The sequence below is a fragment of the Rhinoderma darwinii genome, chromosome 1 (assembly GCF_050947455.1).
Source record: "Rhinoderma darwinii isolate aRhiDar2 chromosome 1, aRhiDar2.hap1, whole genome shotgun sequence".
Lineage (NCBI taxonomy): Eukaryota > Metazoa > Chordata > Amphibia > Anura > Rhinodermatidae > Rhinoderma > Rhinoderma darwinii.
The window spans coordinates 10,653,118-10,670,625 of record NC_134687.1 but is presented as its reverse complement, the minus strand read 5'-3'; the positions used below and the strand labels follow the sequence as shown (position 1 = coordinate 10,670,625).

At 46.3% G+C, this 17,508-nt stretch overlaps 1 protein-coding gene across 5 annotated transcripts in view; it reads left to right on the top strand.

Annotated features, from left to right (window-relative positions):
* RAB11FIP5 (RAB11 family interacting protein 5) overlaps positions 1–17,508 on the top strand; it is a 72,927-nt gene that overhangs the window by 21,473 nt on the left and 33,946 nt on the right. Inside the window, exons 1-2 of one of the 5 annotated variants that reach the window (XM_075855698.1) lie at positions 3,562–3,699; positions 4,268–4,665. In XM_075855698.1, coding sequence (XP_075711813.1) covers positions 4,310–4,665 — 356 coding nt within the window. In that variant the 5' untranslated portion in view covers positions 3,562–3,699; positions 4,268–4,309. Of the gene's footprint in view, positions 1–3,561; positions 3,700–3,724; positions 3,812–4,018; positions 4,131–4,267; positions 4,666–7,293; positions 7,395–17,508 lie in introns of those variants that run through there. The other 4 variants (XM_075855707.1, XM_075855723.1, XM_075855716.1 and 1 more) reach the window with 4 other exon arrangements.

Below are 17,508 nucleotides of genomic sequence, written 5' to 3'. Positions count from 1 at the left end.
ACAGGGAGAACAGATGGAGTGACTGGGCGTACCGAGAAAACAGATGCAGTGACTAGGGTCACAGGGAGGACAGATACAGTGACTGGGGGAACAGAGCACAGATACAGTGAATTGGGGGTATGGAGAGGACAGATGCAGCGACTGGGGGTACGGGGAGTTCAGATGCAATAACTTTGTGTACGAGGAGGAGAGATGCAGCGACTGGGGGTACAGGGAGGACAGAGGCAATAACTTGGGGTAAGAGGACAGATGCAGTGACTGGGGGTAAGAGGACAGATGCAATGACTTGGGGTAAAAGGACAGATGCAATGACTGGGGGTAAGAGGACAGATGCAATGACTGGGGGTAAGAGGACAGATGCAATGACTGGGGGTAAAAGGACAGATGAAAAGACTGGGGGTAAGAGGACAGATGCAATGACTGGGGGTAAGAGGACAGATGCAATGACTGGGGGTAAAAGGACAGATGAAATGACTGGGGGTAAGAGGACAGATGCAATGACTGGGGGTAAGAGAACAGATGCAATGATTGGGGGTACAGGGAAAACAGATAAAGTGACTGGGGGTACAGGGAAAACAGATAAAGTGACTGGGGGAACAGAGAACACAGATGAAGTGACTAGGGTCACAAGGAGGACTAATGCAGTGACTGGGGGTACAATTAGAAGAGGTGCAGTGACTGGGGGTACAATGAGGACAGATGCAATGACTGGGCGTACAGGGAGGAAAGTAGTAAGGAGAGTAGAACGTATAGTATGTATGCAGATCACTGCAGAGCACTTTTCCCTGTAAGTGGTATACTAAGTATGCAGAGCATTGAAGAGCTTTTGCACAGATAGTTGTGTAATATGTATGCAGAGCTCTTCCCTGTGAGTCATATAGTATGTATGCAGAGCATTGCAGAGCTCTTCCCTATGAGTTGTTCAGTATGTCTGCAGAGCATTTTCCCTGTGAGTTGTTCAGTATGCCTGCAGAGCATTGCAAAGCTCTTCCCTGTGAGTTGTTCAGTATGTCTGCAGAGCACTTTCCCTGTTAGTTGTTCAGTATGTCTGCAGAGCATTGCAGAGCTCTTCCCTGTGAGTTGTTCAGTATGTCTGCAGAGCACTTTCCCTGTGAGTTGTTCAGTATGTCTGCAGAGCATTTTCCCTGTGAGTTGTTCAGTATGCCTGCGGAGCATTGCAGAGCTCTTCCCTGTGAGTTGTTCAGTATGTCTGCAAAGCACTTTCCCTGAGTTGTTCAGTATGTCTGCAGAGCATTGCGGAGCGCTTCCCTGTGAGTTGCTCAGTACGTCTGCTGAGCACTTTCCCTGTGAGTTGCTCAGTACGTCTGCAGAGCCATTTCCCTGTGAGTTGTTCAGTACGTCTGCAGAGTACTTTCCCTGTGAGTTGTTCAGTATGTCTGCAGAGCATTGCAGAGCTCTTCCCTGTTAGTTGTTCAGTGTGTCTGCAGAGCATTTTCCCTGAGTTGTTCAGTATGTCTGCAGAGCATTGCAGAGCTCTTCCCTGTGAGTTGTTCAGTATGTCTGCAGAGCACTTTCCCTGTGAGTTGTTCAGTATGTCTGCAGAGCAATTTCCCTGTGAGTTGTTCAGTATGTCTGCAGAGCACTTACCCTGTGAGTTGTTCAGTATGTCTGCAGAGCATTTCCCTGTTAGTTGTTCAGTGTGTCTGCAGAGCATTTTCCCTGTTAGTTGTTCAGTATGTCTGCAGAGCATTGCAGAGCTCTTCCCTGTGAGTTGTTCAGTATGTCTGCAGAGCACTTTCCCTGTGAGTTGTTCAGTATGTCTGCAGAGCATTTTCCCGGTTAGTTGTTCAGTATGTCTGCAGAGCTCTGCCCTGTGAGTTGTTCAGTATGTCTGCAGAGCACTTTCCCGGTGAGTTGTTCAGTATGTCTGCAGAGCATTGCAGAGCTCTTCCCTGTTAGTTGTTCAGTATGTCTGCAGAGCATTGCAGAGCTCTTCCCTGTGAGTTGTTCAGTATGTCTGCAGAGCACTTTCCCTGTGAGTTGTTCAGTATGTCTGCAGAGCAATTTCCCTGTGAGCTGTTCAGTATGTCTGCAGAGCTCTTCCCTGTGAGTTGTTCAGTATGTCTGCAGAGCATTGCAGAGCTCTTCCCTGTGAGTTGTTCAGTATGTCTGCAGAGCATTGCAGAGCTTTTCCCTGTGTTGCTCAGTATGTCTGCAGAGCATTGCAGAGCTCTTCCCTGTGTTGCTCAGTATGTCTGCAGAGCATTGCAGAGCTCTTCCCTATGAGTTGTTCAGTATGTCTGCAGAGCACTTTCCCTGTGAGTTGTTCAGTATGTCTGCAGAGCATTTTCCCTGTGAGTCGTTCCGTATGTCTGCAGTGTATTGCAGAGCTTTTCCCTGTGTTGCTCAGTATGTCTGCAGAGTATTGCAGAGCTCATCCCTGTGAATTGTTCAGTATGTCTGCAGAGCATTGCAGAGCTCTTCCCTGTGAGTTGTTCAGTATGTCTGCAGAGCTCTTCCCTGTGAGTTGCTCAGTATGTCTGCAGAGCATTGCAGAGCTTTTCCCTGTGTTGCTCAGTATGTCTGCAGAGCATTGCAGAGCTCTTCCCTGTGTTGCTCAGTATGTCTGCAGAGCATTGCAGAGCTCTTCCCTGTGAGTTGTTCAGTATGTCTGCAGAGCTCTTCCCTGTGAGTTGTTCAGTATGTCTGCAGAGCTCTTCCCTGTGAGTTGTTCAGTATGTCTGCAGAGCATTGCAGAGCTCTTCCCTGTGAGTTGTTCAGTATGTATGCAGAGCATTGCAGAGCTCTTCCCTGTGAGTTGCTCAGTATGTCTGCAGAGCATTGCAGAGCTCTTCCCTGTGAGTTGCTCAGTATGTCTGCAGAGCTCTTCCCTGTGAGTTGCTCAGTATGTCTGCAGAGCTCTTCCCTGTGAGTTGTTCAGTATGTCTGCAGAGCATTGCAGAGCTCTTCCCTGTGAGTTGTTCAGTATGTCTGCAGAGCTCTTCCCTGTGAGTTGCTCAGTATGTCTGCAGAGCATTGCAGAGCTCTTCCCTGTGAGTTGCTCAGTATGTCTGCAGAGCATTGCAGAGCTCTTCCCTGTGAGTTGTTCAGTATGTCTGCAGAGCATTGCAGAGCTCTTCCCTGTGAGTTGCTCAGTGTCTGCAGAGCATTGCAGAGCTCTTCCCTGTGAGTTGCTCAGTATGTCTGCAGAGCATTGCAGAGCTCTTCCCTGTGAGTTGCTCAGTGTCTGCAGAGCATTGCAGAGCTCTTCCCTGTGAGTTGCTCAGTATGTCTGCAGAGCATTGCAGAGCTTTTCCGAGTTGTTCAGTATGTCTGCAGAGCATTGCAGAGCTCTTCCCTGTGAGTTGCTCAGTATGTCTGCAGAGCATTGCAGAGCTCTTCCCTGTGAGTTGCTCAGTATGTCTGCAGAGCATTGCAGAGCTCTTCCCTGAGTTGTTCAGTATGGCTGCAGAGCATTGCTCTGCTCTTCCCTGTGTTGTTCAGTATGTCTGCAGAGCATTGCAGAGCTCTTCCCTGTGCCCGGCTGCCTCTGCTGCAGGATCTCCTCCCCTCACTCTCACTCTCCTCCTCTTTGAGCAGCAGACACACAACAAAGTTACTTTGCAGTAGGAGCTGCAGGACCCGCCTGCTCTGCTCTCCCCCTGCTGCAGGCTCGGAGGACCCCTGAATGTCTGCAGCCCCTGGGATTATATCAGCACAATGCTCATCAGCTGAGAGGTGAGGGTGCTGCCTGCATTGTGGTGAGGGTGCTGCCTGCTCTGCTGGCTGGGATAAGTGCTGCATCATTCAGTGTGGGGGGATCTGGACTCAGCTCTGCTATACACAGTAGGTAGGTGGTGCAGTCTGCAGTGCTGGACATGGGAGTGGGGGCAGGGTTGAGGGCTGCCCTGGCTGGGCGCTTCTCTGGTTGGGCAGGGATGGGGGCTCCTCTGGTTGGGGGCTCCTCTGGTTGGGCAGGGATGGGGGCTGCTCTGGTTGGGGGCTCCTCTGGTTGGGCAGGGTTGGGGGCTCCTCTGGTTGGGCAGGGATGGGGGCTCCTCTGGTTGGGCAGGGTTGGGGGCTCCTCTGGTTGGGTATGGTGAGACTTTCAGAAGGTTTTACCACAGTGATCGATAATCATAAATTGCAAATGGCCATAAAAGTACAAGGTGGGATTCCCATGATCCGGGTCCATGCGTTTTCCATAAACTCCCATAACTTAGGGGGCGATGGTTGAATCTCCTGGTCCGTCTGCCCTCGTATCTGCTCATGTCGTGTTCTTTACCTCTGTCCTCTCCTGTTACAGATACGTGTGGTTCTTGGCGCCAGTTACGCCCCCCTCTTCCAGATGTTTCTTCGGCCTGAACCCGAACTGGGCTGGATTCCCACCCATGTCCAGGTCACCATCCTACAAGCCAGAAGTCTGCGGGCCAAGGGAAAGCATGGCACCAGCGATGCCTACACGTTGATCCAGGTCGGCCGGGAGAAGTACAGCACCTCGGTGGTGGAGAAGACCCCGGGATCTCCAGAATGGAAGGAGGAATGTTCCTTCGAGCTGTCCCCCGGAGCGCTGGAAAGAGGGGAGAATTGCGAGCTTCAGCTTATCGTCATGCATCGTGCCCTCATTGGCCTGGACCAGTTTCTAGGACAGGTCGGAGTACCGCTGCAGAACATGTACCAGGAGGGCCGCTCGCAGAGGAACCAGTAAGTGGGCGTTCATTAATGGCGCTCTTTACCAAATGGTATCTAAAATCTTGTAATGCCAACGTCATGCCCAAAAGAAAACCAGCCTTGTAGTTCCACCAAGATTGCGGTACCCTGAGCCGTGTGGCCTAAAAAAAATTACCCTATTGCCCTCTACTAGTGCAGATTTCAGGCTCCTTCCTCTTCCACGTTGGACCCGTAACGAGTACTTACCTGATACTCCAACCATCTCGCAGGACTTTTGACCATCTGGAAAGGCTGGTAGGGCATCCCCAAAACCCACCACCACCGCTTCTCGAGGTGACCACATTGATCTTGGCACCCCTAAGTTCTCCCGTGTGAGTTGGAAGATTTTGGTTGGGTGGAGTTCCCCTTTAAACTCTTATGCAGACGGGTTAGCTGGATTATTTAGAGATTGGTGATTTCCCAACTGGCGATGTTTCCATATATACGTGCGCTGCAGATCATTGCGGTTGATTTTCGGTGATCCGTGTCGCCATGCCCGCTGTTCATTGCTAAATCTTCTCCAGTAAAGGAGGGGCGATGTATAGACACATAATCGTTTGTATCCGAGTAGTATAATCTAACTGGGGATGTAGTGGAGCTGAGTTTGTCGCTATACCAGGGGTGACCACAGGCTGTATGGGCGCCTCTCTCCTACTGGGACTTGCGTCTCATTTGCATATAAGTAGTGGACTCTTTACCCACGCTGGGCTGTCGGCAATAAGTCACTATATGACCCCCAGCTTAAAGGGGAACTCCAGATACAATATTTAATTATTCCTAACGGTCACCACCCCCCCCCCCCCCATGAATAATTTATTCGCTGCGCTGTTTGCGGAGTATCAACCCAAATATGTTCCGTCTACTGCTAAATAACGATAGTGTGGTTGGAGGGTGACTACTTCATATCTCCATGCGCTTGTGCCCAGAAAGATGGTGGGCACAACCCGGTGCAAAATACTGGACTACATTGTCGTAGTTTTTTATTTTTAATGGTGACACTGGGGTGGTGGCCGGGCAGAGAGGAGGGCAGGGAACATGGGTCTCGCTTATCAAACAGAAAATATGGCCTTGTTGCCTGTAGCAACCAATCACAATGCAGATTTAATTTTCCTAAAGCCGTTTCAGAAATGAAAGCTGAGCTCTGATTGGTTGCTATGAGCAACCAGGCCCTTTTTTTTTTTTTTTTTTTTTTTTTTTTTTTTTCCTCCCTCTTACACGGTTTTGATCTCTCCAGTGTATCTAGTACAGGACCTTAGGGGGCGGAGCATGACTCAAAGAACACCAAAAATAGTCATGCTCCACCCCTTCAGGTCCTGCGTATGTCTAAGGCTACGTTCACACGAGCGTATCCGATTCACGCGCGTTTTATGGTCCGTTCTGCATCAGTGTGCTTTGCGAGGGGCAGGCGTTCTTCACGCGCTCGCAAAGCACATCATTTTTTTTATTTTCAATTGAATTGATGCGTAAATCACGCACGGCACAAGGTTGTGCGTCCGTGTGCTGCGCGTGATTTTCACGCACCCATTGACTTCAATGGGCGATAGGTGCGTGAAAAACGCACCAACATAGGACATGCAGTGAGTTTTACGCAACGGCCCCATTGAAATCAATGGGTCAGTGTGCCGTGCGGGATTTTCACGCGCATCACACGGACGAGTTTTACGCTCGTCCGAATGAGCCCTAACAGTTTTACCTGGAATTTTCCTTTTAAGAGACCATTTTGATGACCTGATTAATCGCGGTCGTCATTATTATGTGAAGGTGCCCGTACACCTAGCGTGCCACGTGACCTATCCTCGAACAGCAAAACTGCACGCGGTTTTAACGAGCATTGCTGAAGTTTTTCGGTGCATTTTTTGGTATTTATATATGAATTACGCCGCTCGCTATCACTAGGTGTAGGGGCCCCTTCTATAATATTATTGTTTCTCCATTATTTTATGTTTTTCATTTATTTTATTTTTTTTAGGCTCTGTTCACATATGCGTCGGAGGCGCCGTTCGGAGTCTCTGTGGTAAACTCCGTCGTAATTGATGGGAATAATAGTGCTGTGAGCTGCGCTCGTTTTCCTGTCAAAACCTCCGCAAAACCCGACGGACCCCTTTGTAATCTAATTGTGTCTGACGTGCGCTGGTCGTATGTCACGCGTTTGATTCGGCTTTGCAAGTGTGAACAGAGCCTTACTCTTTATTATATATTACGATATTTTATTCTTTGATTGCATGTTTTGTTTTAAGGGAAGGTTCCGACTCTTCATCCCAGAATCCTTTGCTCAGGGTTGGCCCGCTCCCTCATGGTCACAGCCAGGCCTAGGGGTTATTTATCGGCAGGCGGCTGTTTTGGGAAAGTTTTGAGGAACCTGGAGATAACGGAGTCTTTATTTTCCTGGTGTCAGTTCGTTGCGCCGCCTGCGCCATGTTTACTTTTTTCTTTGGCCTGTGTAATGTGCCCCGGGGAGGAAACGCCAAGAAGCTGCGCGGTCTATTTTGGTCTGGGTTATTTATTAGGACAGGGCGCAGTATGCGGCCAGGAATGCGTCTCCTGCCAGGCCTGAGCCAACTCGCTCACAAGACCGACCCCTATGTTCCTGCTCAGTGCTAAGCGCGATCTGTATCTAGGAAAGCTGGGTGACGGCCAATACAGACGCTATTACAGCTCCTCGTACTGGGATGATTCAGATAACGAGGATTTTTCAATATGGAACCTCAAATCTCCTAGGCTAGGTAGGTTTTTTTCCAGGAAAGTTGGGCGACCGGTCCTGTCACAGCTGTAATGGCGGCTAAATTCCCAGAAACACATAGTAGCGGCAGGAGAAGACGACTTAAGGCACCATGCACACGACCGTGCCCGTAATTACGACCCGTGCCACGGCCAGCCGTCCGCTTTTACGTGCCTGCTCCCATTATAAAGTATGGGAGCGCAGTCCGTAACATAAAAAAATAGGACATGTCCTATTTGTTACTGAAACTTTCTACGGCACGGACACCTTCCGTAAGTATACGGGAAGGTGTCAGTCAGCCGTAGAAATTAATGAGCCCGTAATTACGGACAATTTTACGGTCGTGTGCTTGGGGCCTCAGGGAGAGGTCTATGTTTACTTATACCTGAAGGCTGAGTTCAGACGTGGCAGATTTTTCTGCATATTTGTGTACAGTTGATTGGCGGTGCAAAATGGCGCCACGTCCGAACTCCGCCAAAAGGTGTCGCATGTCACGTATTCCATCTTTTATTTCTATTAAAAGCGTTGGAAATGTCATGTGACCATCAGTCGCGCACCATTTCCGCAGACCTCGATAGTGTGACCGTGCAGATCACCATCTACCACGACGTTGCGGCCTCCACGTTGACTCACGTGCAGTAACGCTAGCCTGCGGTGTGCGACCCCCGACATGGCAGAAGTCTAGCGCTGTGCTACTACAGCCCAACGTCTGGTTGCCGTGAGTTACGGTTTGTGCCGTCTTGTTCTAGAAGTCTTGCTCCGAAGTCAGCTGATCGCTTATAAACCCCCTCGTCTGATCCTGCTTTCCTCAGGGACACACTTAGGTTTTATTATAGTGCGGTCCGTTACCAGCCGTTCTTATGACACATACAGAAATAATCTGCACCGAACAATCACTTGTCTGTTTAGTACTAACCGAATTACCTAATGTGATCTGCGTAATGCCAACGCTTTTACCTCTGAGGTCGCGGGGAATAAAACGATTAAAAAAAAATTAAGAGAAAAACTTGATTTCTTCTGGTTCCCCTTCCATTACCAGCAATCCTGTTCTTGTATATAGGGGGCAGTATTATAGTAGTTATATTCTTGTATATAGGAGCAGTATTATAGTAGTTATATCCTTGTATATAGAGGGCAGTATTATAGTAGTTATATTCTTGTATATAGGGGGCAGTATTATAGTAGTTATATTCTTGTATATAGGGGCAGTATTATAGTATTTATATTCTTGTATATAGGGAGCAGTATTATAGTAGTTATATTCTTGTATATAGGAGCAGTATTATAGTAGTTATATTCTTGTATATAGGGGGCAGTATTATAGTAGTTATATTCTTGTATATAGGGGGCAGTATTATAGTAGTTATATTCTTGTATATAGGGGCAGTATTATAGTAGTTATATTCTTGTATATAGAGGCAGTATTATAGTAGTTATATTCTTGTATATAGGGGGCAGTATTATAGTAGTTATATTCTTGTATATAGGAGCAGTATTATAGTAGTTATATTCTTGTATATAGGGAGCAGTATTATAGTAGTTATATTCTTGTATATAGGGGGGCAGTATTATAGTAGTTATATTATTGTATATAGGGGCAGTATTATAGTAGTTATATTCTTGTATATATGAGCAGTATTATAGTAGTTATATTCTTGTATATAGGGGGCAGTATTATAGTAGTTATATTCTTGTATATAGGGGCAGTATTATAGTAGTGATATTCTTGTATATAGGAGCAGTATTATAGTAGTTATATTCTTGTATATAGGGGGCAGTATTATAGTAGTTATATTCTTGTATATAGGGGGCAGTATTATAGTAGTTATATTCTTGTATATAGGGGGCAGTATTATAGTAGTTATATTCTTGTATATAGGGGCAGTATTATAGTAGTGATATTCTTGTAAATAGGGGCAGTATTATAGTAGTTATATTCTTGTATATAGCGAGCAGTATTATAGTAGTTATATTCTTGTATATAGGGGCAGTATTATAGTAGTGATATTCTTGTAAATAGGGGCAGTATTATAGTAGTTATATTCTTGTATATAGGGAGCAGTATTATAGTAGTTATATTCTTGTATATAGGAGCAGTAATATAGTAGTTATATTCTTGTATATAAGAGCAGTATTATAGTAGTTATATTCTTGTATATAGGGGGCAGTATTATAGTAGTTATATTATTGTATATAGGGGCAGTATTATAGTAGTTATATTCTTGTATATAGGAGCAGTATTATAGTAGTTATATTCTTGTATATAGGAGCAGTATTATAGTAGTTATATTCTTGTATATTGGAGCAGTATTATAGTAGTTATATTCTTGTATATAGGGGCAGTAATATAGTAGTTATATTCTTGTACAGGGGCGTAACTAGGAAAGACTGGGCCCCATAGCAAACTTTTGACTGGGGCCCCCCCTCTGCTGGGAATCACACAACCCCCCCCCCTTGTAGATAGTGCCTCCCTATAGATTCCACCACACAGCGCCCCCCTATAGATAGCACCATACACAGCCCCCTGCAGATAACGCCATACAGCCCCCCTGTAGATAACGCCATACAGACCCCCTCTGTAGATAACGCCATACAGACCCCCCCTGTAGATAACGCCATACAGCCCCCCCTGTAGATAACGCCATACAGCCCCCCCTGTAGATAACGCCATACAGAACCCCTCTGTAGATAACGCCATATAGCCCCCCCCCCCCCCCCCAAAAAAAACGGCCTATAGTTTGTCCTACAAAAGACATGCATCCCCTATCCACAGGATAGGGGATACATGTGTGATCGCTGGCAGCGATAAGGAGAACGGGGGACCGAAAGTCCCCCGAAGTTCTCCATGACTAACCTCGGACTTCCGGCGTCTGCGCAGTTCAATAAAAATGAAAGGAGCGCTAGTCACGCATGCGCACAAGCGCGACCGGCGCTCCATTCATTTCTACGGAGCTGCCGACACAGACCCCGGAAGTCTGAGGTTTGTCATGGAGAACTTAGGGGGGACTTTTGGTCCCCTGTTCTCCTCATCCCTGCCAGCGATCACACATGTATCCCCTATCCTGTGGATAGGGGATACATGTCTTATGTAGGAACAACCCCTTCAGTGGCGTCGCGCTGTAGCAGCTATAGCGGCTGCTAGCGGAGCCTGCGGCCATGGGAGGGGGCCGTGCCGGCGGGTGGCACGGGCCCCCTCATGCTGCAGGCTCTGTAGAAGTCGCTACGGCTGCTATAGCGGTAGTTACGCCACTGCGTATAGGTTTGTACGGCGGAAAACTACAGCTCCCAGCATGGCCTGAACAATGGTAAGGATATGCTGGGAGATGCGGTTTCACAAAAAAAATCCTATCACCATCATCTCGCTGCAGATCATACAGTGACTACAATACTGATTAGAGGCAGAATAAACATTTACATTAAGTGACTCACCGGTGACGTCTCAGATTGTAGTTCTTTTCTTCTCCCTCCGGTTCAGACATCTATGATGGATTTCTCCCGGCCATGACCCATTTCTGCAGTTTTCCGTTCAGATGTCTTCAGCTTCTCACTTTTAAAACATTTCTGCTCCTATAAACAAAGTTAAAATTCTCAACACATCTAAATATAACTGTCACAAACACACAACATGCCCCCTGTAGATAGTGACCTACATAGAAGCCCCTATAGATAGTGCCCACATATGGACTCCAGAGCTGCAAGGCAATAGTGCTAACCACTGAGCCACCGTGCTGCCCTACATATAGCTTCCCCTATAGTTAGTGCTCCACGTATAGCCCACCTCTGTATATAGTGTCTCACATATAGCTCCCCCTGTATATAGTGTCCCACATATAGCCCACCCCTGTAGACTGTGCACTACATATAGCCACCCTGTTGCTAGTGCCCCACAGGTAACCCACCCCTGTATATAGTGTTCCACATATAGACCCCCCTGTATATAGTGCCCCACAGGTAACCCACCCCTGTATATAGTGTCCCACATATAGACCCCCCTGTATATAGTGGCCCACATATAGACCCCCCTGTATATAGTGGCCCACATATAGACCCCCACCTGTATATAGTGGCCCACATATAGAGCCCCCTGTATATAATGGCCCACATATAGAGCCCCCTGTATATAGTGGCCCCCACCCCCACATATAGACCCCCCTGTATATAATGGCCCACATATAGAGCCCCCTGTATATAATGGCCCACACAACCACATATAGACCCCCCTGTAGCTACTACCCCACATATAGACCCCCCTGTAGCTACTGCCCCACATATAGACCCCCCTGTAGCTACTGCCCCACATATAGACCCCCTATATATAATAGCCCACATAAAGATGACCCCCCCCCCCACTATAGATAATGCCATTCACATTTTTATGAGGGGAAAAAAAAAAACTTGACATACTCACATTCGCCGGTTCCCACGCTGTTCACTGGCGATGCAGACATGCTCTCTTCTGAGCATGTCTGCAGGAGCTGAACGAGCGTCCTCCAATGACGCCGATTGGCGGGGCAGAATGACTTGCCCCGCCAATCAGCACCTTCCAAGCATGGAAGCGGCGCGATGATGTCATCGCGCCGCTAGCCAATCAGTGTCATTGTAAGGCACTGGATGGTCAGGCACGGAACATGCCCGGCCATTCAGTGCTAATACATGTATTTGGCTGCCGCTAGCACTGGGGCCCCCTCCGGTGCTAGCGACACCTACAGGCATGAGAGGGCCTGTGTAAGGCTCGGCGTCGCGGGCCCCACAGTAGCGGCGCTACCGCTGTAGTAGCCATAACGGCTGCTAGCGGCGCCACCGGGCCCCCTCAAGCCCCGGGCCCCGTAGCAGCCGCCACTGCTGCTACCGCGGTAGTTACGCCACTGTTCTTGTATATAGGGGCAGTATTATAGTAGTTATATTCTTGTATATAGGGGCAGTAATATAGTAGTTATATTCTTGTATATAGGAGCAGTATTATAGTAGTTATATTCTTGTATATAGGGGGCAGTATTATAGTAGTTATATTCTTGTATATAGGGAGCAGTATTATAGTAGTTATATTCTTGTATATAGGTAGCAGTATTATAGTAGTTATATTCTTGTATATAGGAGCAGTATTATAGTAGTTATATTCTTGTATATAGGGGCAGTATTATAATAGTTATATTCTTGTATATAGGTAGCAGTATTATAGTAGTTATATTCTTGTACATAGGAGCAGTATTATAGTAGTTATATTCTTGTCTATAGGGGGCAGTATTATAGTAGTTATATTCTTGTCTATAGGGGGCTGTATTATAGTAGTTATATTCTTGTATATAGGAGCAGTATTATAGTAGTTATATTCTTGTATATAGGGGGCAGTATTATAGTAGTTATATTCTTGTATATAGGGGGCAGTATTATAGTAGTTATATTCTTGTCTATAGGGGCAGTATTATAGTAGTTATATTCTTGTATATAGGGGCAGTATTATAGTAGTTATATTCTTGTATATACTGGCAGTATTATAGTAGTTATATTCTTGTATATAGGAGCAGTATTATAGTAGTTATATTCTTGTATATAGGAGCAGTATTATAGTAGTTATATTCTTGTATATAGGGGGCAGTATTATAGTAGTTATATTCCTGTATATAGGAGGCAGTATTATAGTAGTTATATTCTTGTATATAGGAGACAGTATTATAGTAGTTATATTCTTGTATATAGGAGCAGTATTATAGTAGTTATATTCTTGTATATAAGGGGCAGTAATATAGTAGTTATATTCTTGTATATAGGAGCAGTATTATAGTAGTTATATTCTTGTATATAGGAGCAGTATTATAGTAGTTATATTCTTGTATATAAGGGGCAGTATTATAGTAGTTATATTCTTGTATATAGGAGCAGTATTATAGTAGTTATATTCTTGTATATACAGGGGGCAGTATTATAGTAGTTATATTCTTGTATATAGGAGCAGTAGTATAGTAGTTATATTCTTGTATATAGGAGCAGTATTATAGTAGTTATATTCTTGTATATAGGGGGCAGTATTATAGTAGTTATATTCTTGTATATAGGGGGCAGTATTCAGCAGACTCTGTTACTCCTTACTATCTAGTCTGCGTGATTCCGGTTTCCTTGATAATATTTTCAGGGTTTGGAGGATGCCTGTACATGTAGGACACCCTTGTATCTGGAGTTTACAGGAGGAGTGTTCTGCGGTGAGTGTTTGATCTTGGCGCGTCTCATTAGTGCTGGGCTTTGGGAGGATTTTCTCGTCTGCTGTAGAACGCTCTTTCATCTTAACCTGCTGCTAGTTTTACGCTCGAGGTGGTAGAAGCGCTCGTCTGTTTTCTCATCTTCACCTCTAAATCTTTTCTTCATTTACTCAGCTGAAGTCGGGCTACAACCACATGAAAGCGGTACAACCAGTTGTTTGGTGAAGGAGGGGTTAAGGCTCATCTACTGTGAATTATATATTTCCAGTACTGCAGTAACATTGCTTTAAACCGGCATCAATGGCGCCTCTGGATTATCAGATGGTCATGGGGAAAAAAAGAACCACATCCAGAAAGACGGCTCGGTCATAAAACCCGCTGTTAGTTTTTGCGGGGAGTCTCGTAATCGCTTCCCTTTGCTCCGTCTTCTGCTCCAGGTCTTGAGAGATTCCTGATTATCCTTCAGTTCTGTGCCAAACTATCAGAAATCTGATGCCGAATTGATGGAATTTTGCCGTAACCGTAAATGGTGGTATTTTCCCTTCTGTTGATATAGTTTTCCTAAACCGGTTTTATCCCTGGAGGTTTCCACAGGCCGTCAGGATGATGGCGCCCGCAGCACTCTGCCGACCCTACGCCGTCCTTCCACTTTGTTCCGAAGTTTCCGTATCTTGGAAACTTCATCGATGGAAGGTCCATTGGACAAGTTTCTAGTGTCGGTGAGGAGATCGCATTGGTGGAGGTCCTCCTAGCTAGTCCGAATAATGGGAGCCCGACAGCACGAGCCTTTGGGTGTTTTTTGAGATCTCCATCTCTTGGAAACTCCATTGACAGAAGGTTCTTTGAAGTCTATGGCACTTTTATTGGCCGTGCGTCTACCGTTGGTGGTGGTCCTCACAGATTGTCATGATGAGGGGTCCCACAGCGCTCTACTAAGCTTTATTAATCTCCGACTTTGTTTGGAAATCTACATATCATGGAAACTCCATTGATGGGTGAAATTAGTGGAAACTCTTCTGACGTGTCTATGGGCCAGCCCCTCCGTAGTTTTGGGTCAACAGGAGATTGAAAAAATTGTGAGAAACTGGGGAAACTCTCCAATAAGTCGGGATCATTACGTAGAAATGAAGGCCATGATCTGTTCAGGTCTACACGTGGCGCTTGACTATGCCCACCACCAACATTTCTGATATAGCAGCAGAGTCCAAGATGGCCACTGCGCCCTTCTGTAGGGAGAATATTTAGGTCAACTGGTATTATCGAGTGTGACCTCGGAGCAATTGGAAAAATTTGACCAGTTGTCCAAAGCAAAGCCACCGGCTGGATCACTACTCTCATCTTCCAGTGTAGATCATGTGCACCAAGCGATGGGGACGTTTTATTCTGATTATAATATATTAGGGGACTGTTATCTAAGCATTTTCCTACAGTGGTGGAGAAAGTCGCTCCCCTCTTCATGGTCGGTCAGAGCTGGGACTTTCGGCATGCGTCATGGCCGCTCGCTCGCTGGAATTTTCCAGTTTATATCCATTGACATCTTCCTGAGAAATTCCACTCTGTGTTGCGAGATTTTCCTCTTGTGCGGCGCCTTCTCCCTTTGGCCTCACATTCTCAGTATTTAGACTGCGCCTTCCGAAAAACATACCGTTCCCGACCTGTAAAGACACGCCGTGGGATTGTCGCGGAGGGGGCGGGGGTGTTTGGTGCTCCCTGGAATGTCAGCTGTTCATCTCACAGCCTGAATTCTGATCTGGGACATGAACCGAATATCCTGCGGCGGTGGTTCCGACCTAAAAATTCCGTCACACCGCGTATCCGCTTTTTTTAGTTGTCCGTTCAGAAATACAATGGTGCCCTGTGCCTCATACCTCATGCTGTGATTATACGCGCGCAGATCTCCACGTTTCCGTTTTTCCTTCTCATTTCCTCACGATTTTACGCAGCCGCCGGTGGCCAGGTTACTTCTGGAAGGAATCTGCAATGGTTTTCGTTTGTGGAATGAGTTTGAGTCGAGGACGGTTTACCTGAAACCTAGAAAATATGCGCAGGAGCCCTTAATCCGGCGTCTGATAATCCGGCGTCTGATAATCCGGCGTCTGATAATCCGGCGTCTGATAATCCGGCGTCTGATAATCCGGCGTCTGATAATCCGGCGTCTGATAATCCGGCGTCTGATAATCCGGCGTCCGATAATCCAGCATCGTTTCCGACAATTGACTTTTTTTATTTTTTTTAAAGCACCTCCATTAGGACCCCCACCTATCGGACATGCATTGCAATGGACGGAATACCCCTTTAACTTACTAAAAAATATTTTATTTTTTTTCGGGTTTTTTTTGACACCCGTCCGGTTCAGTGAAATTAGATTAAAGTAGTTTTAATCCAAGAGAAATTCACAAGGTACATGCAGCTTTTACACGTTTTCTGTGTTGCGACGCTCATCCCCTTCTCTTTCTGTCCACCTAGTTAATAGGATGTGTGGCCTGCGTTCGGATGTGATTAATACATGTGTACAGATGTAGCAGAGCTGAGTTTGTCGTTTTAAAACTACTAATGCGTTATTTGCACTCGGAGATCACCACCATGTGTTATTTGTAGGATTGCAAATAAAATCACTGCAACTCAATGAGCTATTGAAGCAGTTTAATGACCAACTCCGAACTCGGCTCTGCTACATCTGTACGCATCTTTAAGTACATAAAGGAAGGGATTTATCCTGCAGTCCGATCTACGTCATATGGGGTAAAATGACACCGTACTCGCCCCTACATGCTGCAGGCCACGAGACTCGCCTGACGTGACTCCGACAAATACAGCAAATCTGGACGGACTCCCCTCCCCCGCTGCCGATCACTGATCGGTAGAATTATCTGGGATCTCTGTTGTCTGCTACTTTCTGGCAGCTGCGATGTGAAATGTGGGAATTTCTGGAAAATTCCTGCGCCCCCGCCCGCCGTCACCTCCTGGATGGCCAGGTGTTGGGTACTGATAGGTTAGGAGGGCGCAGTTACTTTTTCAGCTGTCTCTGCAGGTTTTTCCTATTTAGGTTCCAGCTGCTGAATAATGGTCAGTGCTCGTAAACCGTTCCCAGGCCCCTTCCATCAACTACCAGCCAAAGAAAACATTTCATCTCGGCCTAAAAACACGGAAGGAAAAAAATCTGGAGAGCCGGAGGCAGAAACTCACAAATATGTGGGGTACAATTCCAGTCATCCGGCCGGTTCTGGATTATTGGACCGTTTCCAGGAAAATTGAACTAAATAAAATGAGTATTTCAGGAATTTTCAGACTATCGGATGCCGGATTAAAATGATACTAGTTTTCACCCGACGTCCCCAGTGATTGGACGTCCTCGATCCAGTAATGCAGCCATCCAGGATTCCTGATGGTAGATCTGCCTCTCACCCCCACCCCCCTGTTCTCATATCGCTGCATATTTGCCAATCAGGAGTCTAGAAAAGTTTCTGGGAATCTGATAATACAATACCTGTGGGGTCCTGCTGGTGCTGTCTCATGAAGACAACCCCATTTAAAAAAAAAAAAAGTGCAAAGCGATCGGGTGATCACAACACGATCGGCATCTCTACCCCCAAGAAAAGCCACAGCATCACCTGCAGGAGAAATGTAGCATTACATCTCAGCCATTTAAATGAAAGTCTGTCCATGTAATACAGGGTCCGCTCTGTTCTGTCTGAGGGGGTCCGGAGTTGGGCACTACCCTGTCAACCATATGTCCTAATGATGCGTAGACAAAGGCTTCTTATAGTTATAGGTTCCAATAGAGTTTTGCTGTTTTTTTTTTCTTTTCATATGTGGATTTATCCTTTAATTGCAGGGGCTTGTCCGCACGTGACGGGATTGCTGCGGAGAATTTCTGCAGCGTTTACGTCGAAACTAGCAGACATTCTGCTGCGGAAAAACCGC